At 42.0% G+C, this 17704-nt stretch overlaps 1 protein-coding gene across 1 annotated transcript in view; it reads left to right on the top strand.

The window, feature by feature from the left end:
• Positions 1 to 17704, top strand: part of LOC308091378 (palmitoyltransferase ZDHHC7-like) — a 28100-nt gene continuing 10396 nt past the window's right edge. The window contains 7 exon segments of the mRNA XM_080436963.1: positions 1 to 148; positions 1814 to 1891; positions 6834 to 6980; positions 6982 to 7182; positions 12455 to 12579; positions 13437 to 13533; positions 16619 to 16700. Coding sequence (XP_080293089.1) covers positions 6840 to 6980; positions 6982 to 7182; positions 12455 to 12579; positions 13437 to 13533; positions 16619 to 16700 — 646 coding nt within the window. The 5' untranslated portion in view covers positions 1 to 148; positions 1814 to 1891; positions 6834 to 6839.

The raw sequence follows: 17704 nt of genomic DNA on the forward strand, positions 1-17704 counted from the left end.
CACAACTCCAAATAAAAACAATTTGCCGGCGATTGGGGCGTTCATTCAAAACAACAACTATTTAATTAGGAATTTAGAAAACACGAATAACTTGATCTCTATGACCCCCCCCCCCCCAAAAAAAACATAACTGTGGATTCTCCTCGTGGTAAGGAATTAAACAAAATATGATCTATAAATATCATGTATGATGATGACGGATCAACCTCTATCTTCCACCTTGTCGCTGCAACAGCTGATAGCCAGATGTTAGCTTTGAGCTACAGTTAGCGTGTTAGCATTAGCTACAGTTAGCATGTTAGCATTAGCTTCAGTTGCATGCTGAATGTATGTTAGCATTAGCTACGGTTAGCATGTTAGCATTAGCTACAGTTAGCATGTTAGCATTAGCTTCAGTTGTATGCTGAATGTATGTTAGCATTAGCTACGGTTAGCATGTTAGCATTAGCTACAGTTAGCATGTTAGCATTAGCTTCAGTTGTATGCTGAATGTATGTTAGCATTAGCTACGGTTAGCATGTTAGCATTAGCTTCAGCTATGTGCTGTATGTATGTTAGCATCAGCTACAGTTACATATGTGTTAGCATTGTGGCTACCGTTAGATATGTACTCTCGAGCTACTAATTAGAGATGCTATGGCATTAAGTCCTGTTAAGGCTAATCTCGTTTAGTTTGCGGTTTAAGTTAATGGCACTTTTAAGTAACAGGTCGCATTGTGTGCATTAATAAGCAGCTGTTATAGCTGTCATGTTAGTGAATATATGATGCTAAAACTACCTAGCCTTCCTTGTTTATGACGAGAAGGAACAACTGCAATGTTACTACTGAGCACCTCTTTATTTGTGGCACCTTTATGTGTAATAATGTAGTTATCTCTGTGTGTGTGTGTGTGTGTGTGTGTTAGTTATATGTAATAACACACACACACACACACACACACACACACACACACACACACACACACACACAGCTGTTTGAATACTTTCAAGCTGGTGTTGGTGACATTTCCTGATTAAAACAACATTAAGTTAAAAGCTCTTATCTATAATCATTGAGAATAATCACTGCAGGGGGTCTTCAACGTTTTCAGCCCAAGGACCCCCTAGCTGAGAGAGAGATGAAGCAGGGACCCCCTACTCTATATTGCATAAAATTGTGTTTCAGATTCAGCTTTTTTTGTTAAATTGGTCTGCTCTTTTTTTCCCTCTACACCAAACACCTCTTTGCCAAAAATAGCAGATCTACAAGCTCTCAACGCCTCGCAGCGCGAGGCGTTGTGAGCTTGTAGATCTGCTATTTTTGTCTAAAGTTCTCCTCAGAAAAGGGATGCTAGGTTTCAAATGGTTTAAGGTAAAACAAATAATCATACCAAACTAAGATTTGGCGGACCCCCTGTAGTAACTCTGAGGACCCCCTAGGGGTCCCGGACCCCCTGTTGAAGACCCCTGCTCTAGACAGTAAATACATCTTCCAGGTGGGACACCGATTTCATCCAATCAGGAGAGAGAACCCATTTATCAGACACCGTTTTATAGAATTTCAGACCCTGCCGTGTCTGTGCTCATTTTAGTTTTTGTTTCATAACTTCAAATTTCACTTGTTTATCGTGTATTCTGCATGGAACATAATTTCGAAAATGCATTTTCTGCTTTACTAAAAAGCTGGAGAAACGGGGAGATCCCTCACCCTGCTACTGAACAAACACTCTATAGCAAGTACTATCGGCATATAGAGCTATAGTATTTATTTAAATCACTTAGTAACTTGTTCCATGGTTTGCTTCAAACCTCTGCTCTTTTAATGGTCTCACAGCGTAGGAGCGTTGACCCTCTATGGACGATGGAACTGAAACTAGAGATGACAACGCTATGAAGTAGAGGCTGACTTAAAGTAAGTGCATATTGACTCTGGTAACGGGCAATAGAGTCTGTTCTCAGACCTTTATTAGGGCTGGGCAGTGGTGGAAAAAGTACTCAAATGTTGTACTTAAGTAAAAGTATCAATACTGCAATTTAAAGAAATATTCTTGTTACAAGTAAAAGTCAGAAATTCAAAATGTACTTGAGTAAAAGTACAAAAGTATTGGTATCAAAATGTACTTAAAGTACCAAAAGTAAAAGTACTAAAATGTTTGAAAATGCTGCGACGCGTTGTGAGCTTGTAGATCGGCTATTTTCAAATAGCCTAGGTATAAAATAGGGCTAAAGTGGTTAATGTATGTTTCATAATCATCATAATTTACATTTGAAAAGTAACTAGTAACTAAAAATGTCAAATTAGTAGTGGAGTAAAAGTACAATATTTGCCTCTGCCAATGTAGTGGAGTAGAAGTAAAAGTATTGGAGATTGGAAATACTCATGTAAAGTACAAATACCTCAACATTGTACTTAAAGTACAGTACTTAAGTAAATGTACGTAGTTACTTTCCACCACTGGTGAACGGGCAATAGAGTGTATTCTCAGTCCTATAGTAGGGATGGGAAATTAATCGAAAAGAAGCAGAAAAAATAATCCATCCCCCAGGGGTCTAGTAGTGCATTGAAAAGGGGATTGACACCCTTCTTCTCGGTCAATACCGACAGTAAGCCACTCCGACCTTATAGTCCATAATTAACACGCCTGCCAGTGATTAGTATATTTGACTGGATTCCACACTGTTGCTGCTGCTGTCTTAGGGAGAGCTTACACGTCGTCTCTGTCAGTTGGAAACTGACAGAGATCGGCGTAGCTGAAATACGCTGCGGTGCCTGTGCGTTTCAGTGACCGCCGAGTCATGATCGTATCGGCGCTGTGACTGTCAGGCAGATTTTTCTACATTTTTCATAAATTAACGGGCCTACTTCATCGCTCAAGTCATTGATGCGATGCGTTGTGAGCTGGTAGATCGGCTATATTCGCTACTTGGGGAAATGTTGAAAGTGGAAGTTGATGAAAAGTATTAACAAGAGCTTGTGAATAAATAATAATAATTTTCATTTGATTTCTTGAAAAGTAATGGTTTTTGTACAATCATACAAGGTTTCCCTGCGACTTGCCTTGTGTCACATTACCAGGTTGTGTTTTTTTTGGGCTTGTTTCTAAAGAGTTGCTTATTTGGGCATGCTTCCAATTGTTTTGATAATTCCAGGGGGGGTCAGGGGGCTCCAGTGAGAATGAGTGACATGACAGCTGCATGGCGAAAACGGGGGGGAGGAGGGGGAGATCCTACTTTATAGGATTCAAATTCAAAAACAGCAAAAGTAGCAGATCTACAAGCTCAGATCTGCTACTTTTGATGCTTTTTGTGTGACGCTGTAGTATGAGCAAGTAGGGCAGTGGTTCTCAACCGGATTCCAGGTGGTCCCCAGCTAAATGGAGAGTTAGTAACCAAATGGACCCTTATTAGATCTTTAACTCTTGAGAGTGTAAAATGAAACCAAATGGACCCTTATAGATCTTTAACTCTTGAGAGTGTAAAATGTAACCAAATGGATCCTTATAGATCTTTAACTCTTGAGAGTGTAAAATGTAACCAAATGGACCCTTATAGATCTTTAACTCTTGAGAGTGTAAAATGTAACCAAATGGACCCTTATAGATCTTTAACTCTTGAGTGTAAAATGTAACCAAATGACCCTTATAGATCTTTAACTCTTGAGAGTGTAAAATGTAACCAAATGGACCCTTATAGATCTTTAACTCTTGAGAGCGTAAAATGTAACCAAATGGACCCTTATAGATCTTTAACTCTTGAGAGTGTAAAATGAAACCAAATGGACCCTTATAGATCTTTAACTCTTGAGAGTGTAAAATGAAACCAAATGGACCCTTATAGATCTTTAACTCTTGAGAGTGTAAAATGTAACCAAATGGACCCTTATAGATCTTTAACTCTTGAGAGTAAAATGTAACCAAATGGACCCTTATAGATCTTTAACTCTTGAGAGTAAAATGTAACCAAATGGACCCTTATTAGATCTTTAACTCTTGAGAGTAAAATGTAACCAAATGGACCCTTATAGATCTTTAACTCTTGAGAGTGTAAAATGTAACCAAATGGACCCTTATTAGATCTTTAACTCTTGAGAGTAAAATGTAACCAAATGGACCCTTATAGATCTTTAACTCTTGAGAGTGTAAAATGTAACCAAATGGACCCTTATAGATCTTTAACTCTTGAGAGCGTAAAATGTAACCAAATGGACCCTTATAGATCTTTAACTCTTGAGAGTGTAAAATGAAACCAAATGGACCCTTATAGATCTTTAACTCTTGAGAGTGTAAAATGAAACCAAATGGACCCTTATAGATCTTTAACTCTTGAGAGTGTAAAATGTAACCAAATGGACCCTTATTAGATCTTTAACTCTTGAGAGCGTAAAATGTAACCAAATGGACCCTTATAGATCTTTAACTCTTGAGAGTAAAATGTAACCAAATGGACCCTTATAGATCTTTAACTCTTGAGAGTAAAATGTAACCAAATGGACCCTTATTAGATCTTTAACTCTTGAGAGTAAAATGTAACCAAATGGACCCTTATAGATCTTTAACTCTTGAGAGTGTAAAATGTAACCAAATGGAACCCTTATTAGATCTTTAACTCTTGAGAGTGTAAAATGTAACCAAATGGACCCTTATTAGATCTTTAACTCTTGAGAGCGTAAAATGTAACCAAATGGACCCTTATAGATCTTTAACTCTTGAGAGCGTAAAATGTAACCAAATGGACCCTTATTAGATCTTTAACTCTTGAGTGTAAAATGAAACCAAATGGACCCTTATAGATCTTTAACTCTTGAGTGTAAAATGTAACCAAATGGACCCTTATAGATCTTTAACTCTTGAGAGTAAAATGTAACCAAATGGACCCTTATAGATCTTTAACTCTTGAGAGTAAAATGAAACCAAATGGACCCTTATTACTAGATCTTTAACTCTTGAGAGAGTAAAATGAAACCAAATGGACCCTTGGTGGGTCCATTTGGTTTCATTTTACGCTCTCAAGACTAGAGTTAAATTAGTTAAACATCTGCATTACTTAATTTACAAGAAGTCTACGCAATTAGAGGATGTAGAATAATTGTTATTTTGACAAGATCTTATCCAACGACAACAAAATGTTCCAAAGTTTTGGGTCTGAGAGTCTAAATCTCATCAAATGGTGGTCCGTGGCTCAAATGACGAATAAATAATGGTCCTTGATATGAAATGGGTTGAAAACTACTGAAGTAGGCCATTCATTTACGAAAAAACACAAAAAGTTAAAATATGGAGGGAGGTTTCTGCCTGACAGCAACGACATGTAGCACGTACGTGTTTATGTAATACTGTACGTAGCCACTGTTATCGGCTTTGTGCATAAATGTCGTCCCAGGTTTTCAGAAGGTTCCATATATACCCGTTTCCTGTCCCAGTGTTATTTTCCCATAGCTTCGTTCGATTGGCTCGGCCTTTCTACCCAGAACACGGGCCTATTGTGTTCGTGTAGACGCTCGACAAAGCCGGATGCACCACTGTGGATTCGAACCTACAACCTCCGTGGTGGTGGGCAGGGACTTTACCACTGCGCCACCCGAGTGCCCCATTTTAGACGTTAGCTATGTATATATATAGCAACATACGTTTTTCAGAAAACTCTTAGGGTTTAGAACAGTGGTTTAGAACAGTGGTTTAGAACAGTGGTTTAGAACAGTGGTTCTCAGAAATGGCAGATATATATTTTCGAAATCATCTTTTAACACAAATCTTCTCTTCCGGGGTTCCCTGGCACAAAACCTTTTCAGATCAGGGGTTCCCGGGCCAAGTACATATCAATTCGGGGGTTCTTGGCACGGACAAAAAGTGTGAGAACTACTGTTTTAGAAGACATTATTTGTAGAATCTGCCTCAAGGTCTTATCAATGGGTTCAGGGGGCGCCGATTTATGTCCGCGCTTCTGGGTGCGCAACGGACGCTCGCGCAGCGCGCGTGCATGCGCGGCCGTTCCGTGTGCGCGCGTAGATTTGCGGTTATTTTCCGGGTTTGTTACTTTTTTAGTTTTTTTTTGTTACTTTAATTTGGTTCGTTTGGTACCAAAAATGCATGAAGTGAAGATGTCGGTGGTTTTTTCTTTTTCTTTTTTTTGTGATGAGTTTGTGATGGGTGCTTTTAGCCCCGAGGCACCCACAGTATCGGCGCCCTTGAATGGGTTAACTCTTTGACTGCGGACGACGCGATAACGCGTCAAGTGCTACTTTGTCCAGTTGGCCGTCGACGCGTTCGACGCGCTGGATGCGCGTTCATTGTTTAATCTCTGATTGCGCTATGCTGCTTAATATTCAATGTTATTCTCGAGTTCCACTTACTTCACGGACATCTGCATCCGGTTTCATGGCCTGGATTCCGTTTCCGGTTTTAGATTTTTTTTCCCCAGTCATTTTCGTCCAAAATAGGTAAATAAACGATTTTTCACACGGTATAACGGACAAACGGACAGGTTCTCTTCTATAATCTATGGTCTGGGTGACGATCAGTCATCGCCGTCGTGTATCACATCGTAATTTTTGCCGATCAAAACAATCTGGGACGACGTCACTTCCGTTTTCATGTTTTTCCCTGTCTAATCTATCAAGAAGGGTGAGAGAGACCCAACGACCTGATCACGCTGTCATGTGCTGCTCTCTAGTGGCGGATTTGTGCTGCGTCTTTAAAATATGTGTCCTTAAATTATTTTCATGAGAAAAATTCAAAATATAAAAATAAAAAAACACGAAAATTGCTGGCACTGGGGGAGTACTTTATGAAAATACTCTGGCAGTCAAAGAGTTAATATTGCTCTTCTTCTCTCTCTCTCTCTCTCCCTCCACACAGGGCAGAATGTCCTCCGCTCACCGGCTGCGAGACGTGGAGCAGCACCACCCCCTGCTGGGGGACGGGGACCGGGACGAGGAGGCTTCGGTGGGCGGCGGTCTGGGCCCCGGGGGCGGGGGGCCGGCGGGGGGGGGCGGAGCCCCACAGGGTGTGGTTCATCCAGGACGGCTGCGGCATGGTGTGCGCCTTCGTCACCTGGTTCCTGGTGCTCTACGCCGACTTCGTGGTCACCTTCGTCATGCTGCTGCCGTCGCGGAGCTTCTGGTACGCCGTGGTCAACGGCGTGCTGTTCAACTGCCTGGCGGTGCTGGCGCTGGCCTCGCACCTCCGCACCATGCTGACCGACCCCGTGAGTTCAACTCCCGCCCCCCCCCCCCCCCCCACATTGGATTATTAACCCATTGAGACCCGGGAAACGCATCTGTGTCTGTGGCATTTTAAGATTTCTTTGGGCTATTCGAAAAAATTGCAGATCTACAAGCTCATAGCGCGGCACCGAGTGCCGCGCTATGAGCTTGTAGATCTGCAATTTTTTGGAAAATCGTGAAAATGTGTGCACATTTTTGAATATATATATATATTTTTAAAGCGAACATTTTTACTTAAATCTTTGCTTCTGGGGGGTCCCTGGAACAAAATATTTTGAGATGGGGGTCCGCGGCCAAATACATATAATTTTGGATGGTCCTTGACTTGAAAAAGTTTGAGAACCACTGATATTATCGCAACATAAGTAAAAAAAAAGAAAAAAATAACTGTTAGGATTTAGAAGACATTTGTAGAATCCCCAGAAGCAAAGATTTGAGTTAAAAATTTTCACTTTGAAAAATATATATTGAAAGATTTGCACACATGTTCACGATTTTTCGAAAATAGCAGATCTACAAGCTCGTAGCGCGGCACTCGTTGCCGCGCTATGAGCTTGTAGATCTGCTATTTCTGAATAGCCAAAGATATCTTAAAATGACACAGATGCGTTCCCGGTCTTAACCCATTAACACATTGACCGCCGGGCCCGTAGTTCTACGGGCCGTTAAATCCAACGGTTAAATTTTTTTTTTTTTTAATTTTCTAGGGGGACCATTTTCAGTGTAACACCACCCGATCTCGACCGGAAGTGCGATCACGTTTTTTGTTTCCCGTCTGTCTCCATTCTAAGTCGTACCCAAAAACCCCTGTAAAAGCCCCTGTAAACATGTAGTTTTTCATCCTCGCATTTCCCATGTTAACTTAAACGGTCAGAACTCAAACATGGCGGCTCCGTTTGACACGTGGTCTTCACTGGTAGAAGCAGTGAGATCTCCGCGATGTTTACAAACAGTGCACAGCTCAATCTTAAGGATTTTAACAAGATCTGTGGCGACGTGAAAAAAACAAAAAACAACAATAAAACGTTGGCACTGGTGAGTACATTATGAGATTAACCTCTGGCGGTCAATGTGTTAACTGCCAGAGGTATTTTCATATTTTCTTAGCCAGTGCCAGAGTTTTTAATTGAAAAAAAAAGTACTCAGGAGCCGAGATACAGAAGTTTTAAGTTAAAGGAGAATACCGGACAAATTAAGTGTTGTCTTTGATGTCTCGTTACTCACCGACCGACGTGAAAAGTGGCGTTCTTTTTTTCCATAGATTCCCGTGTCGTCATTTTTTAAACCCCCTCCGTTGTCAGAATGGGAGCGCGTGGGTTAGGGAGATTCGTCTATTATAACCGAGGCAAAGTTGTTTTTCTCTCTACTGCTAGCCATTGTGGCGTCTCATGATAGTCAAACATGCGTTGAAATTTCCTGCGAGGCCACCGTTAATGGCGAACGAGTTAACACTGGTTGCTTGTTTCCAGAACCTGGCAACACGAGTTGCCAGGTTCTGGAAAGAAACAAGCATCCAGTGTTAAATCGGTTATAATAGACGAATCTCCCTAACCCACGCGCTCCCATTCTGACAACGGAGGGGGTTTAAAAAATGACGACACGGGAATCTATGGAAAAAAAGAACGCCACTTTTCACGTCGGTCGGTGAGTAACGAGACATCAAAGACAACACTTAATTTGTCCGGTATTCTCCTTTAACAAGGAAGTGGATAGGAGTCTAGATCTTCGAAAAATCATATCTCCTTGGTCTTTGGGTCAAATTGGAGATTTTTTTTTTTTAGTTCGCGTAGATCTACGTGATTGGCAGTGAATCAGTTAATGGGTTAAAGCTCTCAGTCGCCACGACTGATTTCAGTCATTTTGATTCCATAGAGGCCATGCATGTCTTCTACCGAAGCATGTTGTGCAGCAAAAGTAGCCGATCTACAAGCTCTCAATGCGTCGCTTATAGATGGGCTATTTTTGATTATATTAAAGGAGTAGTTCCACCCAAAAAAAAATGCTTATTTGCTATCAATTACACACCCCATGAAGCCTTGCTTGAATTCATAGAGATTTTTTTTTTTTAAGCCAATAATTTGATGAACAGTCTCTGGTATGAGACTCTAAAGAGTCTCCTGCTGAATCTCCTACTGACCGATGACCCGGTCATCAAATTATTGGCTTAGGAATGCAACAAAAACAAAAAAATCTCCATGAATTCAAGTCTTCATGGGGGGTGTGATTGATAGAAAATAAGATTTTTTTTTAGAGAGATTGTTTTGAAGTGGTCAAACATGTTCAGAAACATCTTCCATAAAACCCTAATGGTCTCGTATATTTCATAAAAGCCAAAGGTTAAAGCCTCAATCTGTGATTTATTCACATAGCAATATGTAGAACAGCAGCCCGGGACAATATTACTAATACGTCATCGTTTTACATATTGTGTTGATTGTTTAGGAAACAGCGCTGGTGTGTGTAGCTTTAAATATGCAATCTGTAAGATTTATTAGACGTTATACACAGGGGTGCACATAACTTATTAGGTCTGGTACTCAGACGAGCACCTGGAGATGTGACTTGGTGCGCAACAAATAAATGGTCCCGTCCCGTTTTGTCAACGGGGGGGGGGGGGGGGGGGGGGGGGTGCTGCTGCGCGAGAAAAAAGGACGCTCTACTTCCAAATTCCGCCGATTTTAGCCTTTTTTCCCCCTCATACCGTTTGGTGAAGCCCCCAAGGTTGGTGCCCTGTGCTGTGCTGCGCTGCTTTTATCCGCCAGATTTGGACGTTTACGGCATATTTTGCGTTTATCATCGGTGACGAGTGCCTCTAACAGCCGCTGCTGGCTGCGTGCACGCAGCTAGGCAATGCGAGGCGATGCGAGACACTCACACAATCACGTGCAGCATGCGTCCTCTCCCCCTCCAGCCTAATGGCTGTGTATGGGGCCGACGCGTGCTTTAGCGTGATTGTGTGAGTGTGGCTTCAGAAAGTAAATTCCTAGCCTCGATCTCCAGGCTTTTATTTTTTAGTTTTGCTAAAAGATAAAAGCTAGGAAATTCCTGTCCCAGCTGTTGGTACGCAAAAGCGCCTCGCGTCGTCTGATGTGCCGCGCATTATTTATTTTGGGTGCGCATGCGCACCTGCGTACCAGTTATGTGCACCCCTGGTTATACAGGAAAAAACACATGTTACATCATGTTCATCGTAGAAACGTCAAGGATACAGACACATAAAAGTCTTGCGACTTATTTTCATTGTGGTCCTATTTTCATTGTGGTTCCACACAGGAGACCCGGGTTCAAATTCCAGGCCGTTGCATTAGTTATATTGTATTAACATACTCTACCATACAGATTGGTTAAAATATGTTGCTGTGTTTATATAGTAGTGCATTTATTGCTGCATACCATGTTTCCCATCTTGTACAAGAGTGCTTTGAACTAAAATAACAACAACAAAACAAACACAAGTTTGAGAAAGACCAGTGAGGTGGTTTTGGTTCATTTAGGAAAACTATCCGAAGGTTTGGTCCAGACAGAGTCCAAGACTCATCAGATGTCAGGGCCGCTTCAAACTCTCCAAACATTTCCTCTGTCGTCCCTTCTAAATAGTAAATTTCCTCCTCGTGCTTTAGTGGTGTGTGTAACAGATTCACGTCATCATCCTCTTCATCCTCGCCCACATTGTATTGTTCAAGTTCTTCCCGATTTACATGGCTGGTGTCTTCTTGGCTCAAAGTTAAGACACCATCGCTATTGCACCATCGTTTAAACCACCACTCGTCATCGTCTCCAAACATTTCCTCTGTCAACCCTTCTAAATAGTCAATTCCCTCCTCGTGCTTTAGTGGTGCGTGTAACAGATTCTCTTCTGAAGTTTCTGTCCTTTTTTGTGGTCCTTTTACGCTTTACGCTCTTGCTTTTACAGCGTGTTGCGTTTAGATGTTCTCCTGCACGACGGAAACACTTGCGCTTGGCGTTTCGGGTCCAGACGGCCCAGAGATGGCTTTCTTTTCCGTGGCATGGCTCTGTAAGAGATATTCTGAACCATGACGGCGACCTGCCCTAATTATAGCTCTGCACACACGTCATGCGAAGTCCGGCCTCTGGCCTCTCCTCTCGGCTCCTCTCCTCTCCTCTCCTCTCCTCCCTCCCCGCTTTGCTTTGCGGCCCTAACCTCTAGTCCAGGGGTCTTCAACCTTTTCAGGCCAGGGACCCCCAAACTGATGGGGTGATGGAGCAGGGACCCCCTACCTCGTAGGATAGGGGGTAGGCTAACACATATATCGTATACGTATGTATAAAATTGTGTTTCATATAAATAAACATGAAAAATGGTTGCCTGCTCATACGCACAAGTTTTCCCAGTAGGTGTGCAAAAGGACCTTTCTCAGGGGGACCTTTCTGGATCCAGAAAAAAAAAAAAAAGATCATGAATAGTAGCCTAATGCAGGTGTAAGACCATTGTGTTTGAATTGTGTTATAGGTATAATGCATAGTTTTCTATGTATTTCGGGGGTTTTGGGGGGTTTGACCCCCTAAAAAAAGGATAGGTGTCCCTTATTTTAATCTCCGGGAGTTGGCAACCCATAACCTTGCCATACCTTAGCTTTTGACGCCAACTGACGCCACTGACCTTTCTCTACAAAATATGTATAAACATAGCATGTTATTGTGCATTCAATACTAAACTATTAAAATATGTCATGTTATGTTTAAAGACAAATTGACATTTTTGAAGAAAACATTAAAAAAAAAAAGTTTTTAAAGTTTTAAAAAACAAAAATATTTTTTAAGCAAACAACAATTTCGCGGACCCCCTGCAGTACCTCCGCGGACCCCCTAGGGGTCGCGGACCCCCTGTTGAAGACCTCTGCTCTAGTCCCAACCTCCCAACCTCCCAACCTCGGTCATGTGATAAAGAGGTCAGACTTCCTGTATCTGGTTGCTATGGCAACCTGCCAGATCAGGCTGAGGGTCTGATAGGCGAATCAGAGAATCAATCAAACCGAGAGTCTGATCACTGATGGAGGTGGGGGTAAGATGCCTAAATGATAGCCATAGCTCTGATCAACAGTCTGTGAGGCCTCCAGCTTGGAGGCATGTGGAGTGATCCTGTGCTTGCGAATCGCTGCCGAACATTCGGAGCTTTTGTCAATTATATAGTAGTAAGATGGGAGAACTATGAATGTTCAGCCAGTGGAGTGTTTCTATCCTGGTTGTTCATGATGCTGTTTCCTCTCCATGTCCCCCCCCCCCCCCCGTCAGGGAGCTGTGCCCAAAGGCAACGCCACCAAGAAGTACATGGAGAGCCTGCAGCTGAAACCTGGGGAGGTCATCTATAAGTGTCCCAAATGCTGCAGCATCAAGCCTGAGAGGGCCCACCACTGCAGGTGAGACGACCTTTTAGCTCGAGACCCAAAAAAAGAGAAATTCGATGTCTCCAACCACTCAAACTAGTGACCAGCTATTTTCACTACTTCTTAAAAGTTTTTTTTTAAATTCATTTTCAAGATTTGTTTTGAAAAGTTATGAAATTCTCTTCACTTTTTATTTTATTTTTTAATTATTCTTTTTTGTAGTAAACAAAAAAAAGTGGTATTCACTTGTGACCCATAATTATGAGTATGTGACCCACAAATGGGTCCCAACCCACTGTTTGGGAAACAGTGATTTAGGTTTCACTCTACTCAGAGTGAAGTCATGTTGCATGTGGTATTACGTAGAGCTGCAGCAGTTCATCGAATTAATCTATTTTAATCAATAATAAATAAAAAACTATCGCTAATCGATAATTTAATAAAATAATCGACTAATAATCTATCCTTATTTTACAACAGCAGTGACAACACAGAAATGTGTGTGGGGAGGAATCAATTGGCATAATAACTAAATGGGGGAGAAAAAGGGGCTAAAAAAATACAACTAATCTATACTTATTTTGAAAATGAATATCTCCCCTGAGCAAGCAGGCAGGCTCTATTAGCTCAGTGATAAAAAAATGAATAAATCAGCACTTGCCACACAGGAGACCCGGGTTTAAATCCGGGGGTAAAACATTATAAAACATATAATGTTTTTTTCATTCAACCTTTATTTAAGATTCTCGGAGAGATCATTGAGGGAGACCCTCATTTACAATGACGCTGAGATTACACACATGTAGATAACATAAGAGCAACAAGATATAATGTAAACTAGATAGGAAATTGTGCATTTGTTAATCCTGCTGTTTGCACTCTCTCTGCAGTATATGTAGGCGCTGCATCCGCAAAATGGACCACCACTGTCCCTGGGTCAACAACTGTGTGGGCGAGAACAACCAGCGCTTCTTTGTGCTCTTCACTGTAAGTATAAAGGAACACTTCTACCTTCATATTGACATGATGGACTGATTCATCCAGAGCAGCTCTGGAATCACCCACAGTGATTCTGAGAAGGAAGGGCCCTTCTGAGAAGGAAGGGCCTTAATAGATCACCGTGCCAAAAAAACATCTCCTTCTCTAAAACCCCTATAACTCCGAAACCTTTTTACGTTGGGGAAAACGACTCATTTTGTATGTGCGATCGCTCCGCCATTGTGACCCGCGTGAAAGATGTTATCTTTCCAGGCGTTAGCCAGGACCATTTGTGCAAAATGCACGCATGCTTTGTTTCACATGGAATGCACGTGGTGGAGTCTACAGCTTAAACAGCGCCGCGCAGCTCAACGGTGAGATTTCTGGCACCGAACGTAATCTGTTATTATAAAATTCTGGCACCCAATGTGTTAATAGTGAAAATTGTAGATCTGCTAGTTTCACAATCTTTCCACGATACTGTTGTGCGATGAGGTATAGAACAGGCCTTGCGTAGTTAATCAATTCGTCGATATTAAAAAAAACACTTCTCGATTAATGAAAAAGTAATGTTGATGTGTGCTATCATCTCCTCACCTGCCAATCCAAACGCTTGGAGGAAAGTCAGTGGCCGCTGACTGATTCAGGACCCAGGTGACTATATTGGTGACCCATTTGATAGAATAGGTAGAATAGAAAAGTCTCTTTGGCTATTTTAGAGGTCATGTCTCTCTGCAGAAAGCGTTTTTTTTTTTGGAGCCGAGGAGCGCTCTGAATACATGGATTAAAGTTCTCAGTCACCAGACTGTCACCATGTCTCTCTTGGCTTTCTCTAAAGGATTGTTTGACTTCTTTGCGGGCCGTGTGTCGCACACTGAACGTAGCCGATCTGCAAGCTTAACACATTCCATGCCAGAGTTTAATCTCATAATGTACTCACCAGTGCCAGCGTTTTATTGTTGTTTTTTTGTTTTTTTCATGTCGCCACAGACCTCGCTAAATAAGTTAAAAGTGCGCGTTCATTTGGTTCTAAACACACAGCGGATCTGTGAGAAACGGCCAGCGAAAACAGTTTCCAAATCCGTGCCGCCATCTTGAAGATACAGCCGATCAACGCTAAACAGTGATCAGCGAGGAGAAAAACAACAACCGAGAAAATCGAGTTTCAAACAGGATCCCAGACAGGAAGCGGATACGATCGAAAAAAACGGAACCCGAATAATTCTGTTTCCGACCGGAAACCGGAAACGGAAATGGATAAAAAAAAATCGGAAAGTGCACCTGGGGCAATTTCAATGGGAATCGGCGGTTCGCGTAGATCTACGCGACTGGCACGCTGCGGCTTTAAATAGGTTCGCGTAGATCTACGCGATTGGCATTCAATGTGTTAATAAGTAATAATCTAGGTTTTCTAGGTTTTCACACACAGCTAGGAGGATCCTCTCCAAATGTTGAACTATTTTCTGCTTGAAGCGCGATGTTCGGGGTGCTAGTAAGAGGACCGCACCGGCACCTATTTACCATAGAAATACATGGCAGACAGGCGCTGCCAGACCAAAAAAAAAAGCATTCTGTGAACAAAGCCCTTTTTGCAGTACTTAGTTGTCAAGGTGCTGCAGTAGTTGTGGTTATTATTGACATTGTCATAAATGTGTAACAAATAGGGATGGGCTTCTGTTAGAATAACATGAGATTGCATATTATTTAGCCCATTTTGGGCGGGAACCCCTATTTGTAACTATACCTTTCAGGGCGGGAACCCCTTCTGGGGTTCCTGTTGCTATGTACAGTATATATGTACAGTATATAGCAACATACATTTGTTGTAATCTTTGAATACATATTTGTGTCTGAAGTTTTTCAGAAAACTTAGGGCAGGATTTAGAAGGCGTTTTTAGAATGGGCCTCAGGTCTAAATGGGTTAAATATCAGTGATTCTCAACCTCTTTTTTTATTTCAAAGAACCCCAGTTTGATATGTTTTTAGGCCATGAACCCCCATTTGATACGATTTCTATCTCTGGGACCCCAAAATCTACGCTGTAAATTCCTCAGTGTTATTTCAACTCTTGAGTGTGCAAATGGAACTAAGTTACTAGTTACACTGTCGTGCACGCTTTTGGAGTTACAGACCCCGTAATGGTCCATTTGGTTCCTAACTATCAATCGTTTAGCTGGGGACCACCCTGGAACAGTGGAACACCCTCGAGGACCCCTGGAGGTCCCCCGACCACACGTTGAGCACCAGTGATAGAGATCGTACTGTAGTCCCCTGCTGCGCTGCCTGGATACTGATGACTTCTTTATATCAGAAACACGAACAATCATATCTCCTTGGTCTTTGGGTCAAATTTTAAAAAAAAAACTTTTTTTTTTTTTTTTTTTTTAAATAGAACGCAGATCTGCGTTCTTGGCAGCCCACGTATTTATTAAAAATAGAACGCAGATCTGCGTTTTTGGCAGCCAATGTGTTAACAAGTTTCGGCCACAAGCCTTCATCAGAGCATTTACAGCACATAGATTCAACTGCATTTATACACAAGGGCAGAGTCAACACACAGCTGTAATCAGAAGCCAATCACCAGGAACCAATCTTGTATGACATGATGTTTATCTATAATTATGTCATCAATGTCATACAAGTGATTGGTCCATGGTAATTGCCTTCTGAAAACAGTGTCAAGTTTGTTGGTATACTATGTGCCAAATAAAGTGTTTTGTCCTCTTATTGACTTGACGTTTGGGATGTGCTACCTTTTTGAGTATTTTAGATATCGTCTCTTGTCGAGTGGAAACCTCGTTATGTCCAAAACTGTTACTTATCAGGATTCAAATTCAACAGCAAAAGTAGCAGATCGTCGAGCTCAAAACTAGCTTGTCGATCTGCTACTTTTGATACTTGTGTGTGATGCTGATCAAGTATGGCGCTAATTCACGAAAGAAAAACGCAAACATTTAAAATATGGCGATAAGCGGTTTCTTCCCGACAGCAACGACATGTTTACTGGATTTTGGGGATAGCACTCCTCTGATAAAAGCCCATTGTTGAGGCACAACCTCTTTTTTCTAACTCACCTCTCTTCATGTGGTTGTAGATGTACATCGCCCTCATCTCAACCCATGCTCTGACCCTCTGTGGGTACCAGTTCATAACCTGTGTCAAAGTCCAGTGGAATGGTAAGTATCCCTACATTCAAGCTTTAGAGGTCTCAGGTGTTGTGATATTCTTTGTTTAAGTAAGTTACATAGCTCTACATATAGTAATAGTTGCTATAGAGTGATTGTTCAGTAATAGGGGTAACCAGCTCTTTAACACATCGACCGCCAGAGGTTAATCTCATAATGTACTCACCAGTGCCAAGGTGTTTTTGTTGTTTTTTTCATGTCGCCATAGATCTTGTTAAAATCCTTAAGATTGAGCCGTACACGGTCTGTTTACATCGGCGACATCTCACTGCTTCTACCAGTGAAGACCACGTGTCAAACGGGGCATCCATGTTGTAGTTAGAACGGTTTACGTTAAACAGTGATATGCGAGGAGAAAAAACTACAGGAAGAGAATTGAGTTTCAGTTTCGTCTGTAGAACGAGGGCGGACGTGATCGTCAAAACCGGATCCCAAATAATTCTGTTTCCGGTCATCAAACCGGAAACGGAAGTGGATCAAAAAAAATCCGAAAGTGCACCCGGAATTTTTTTGCGCGAAAAGACCGTGGACCGTAGGGCTACGGTCTCGGCGCTTAACAGTTGGATTTAACGGGAGCTTGGCTGGTGTAGTGCTACAGTAGAGAGATACAGCTGGGTGTCAACAGCATAGCAATGGAAATTTAGACCATGGTGGAGGATCATGTAAATGGTGAAAAGGAGGGGACTAAGTACAGAACCTTGTGGCACGTGGGAGCTGTATCCATTGATGGAGTCACAAACTGTTGCCTGTCGGATGAGTATGAGTTGAACCATGAGAACCGATCGGGTGAGTCTGAGGTGTGGGTGGAAAGGCGCTTGAGGAGCCTGAGTCAGTAGCAGAGAGATGGTTCTTAATCAATCTGTTGGCAGATTGGAAGGGGTGTGTTGGGCCTCTGTTGGACAGATTGGAGAGGTTCATAGAGCTCGTGGTTTGGAGATCTTGCTCGCAAGCTCCCAAATTGCAAGGCGTTGGCAAACCTGGCCTCCAAATCTAAG

This window comes from Gymnoscopelus braueri (assembly GCF_963280865.1).
Source record: "Gymnoscopelus braueri genome assembly, chromosome: 9".
Classification (NCBI taxonomy): domain Eukaryota; kingdom Metazoa; phylum Chordata; class Actinopteri; order Myctophiformes; family Myctophidae; genus Gymnoscopelus; species Gymnoscopelus braueri.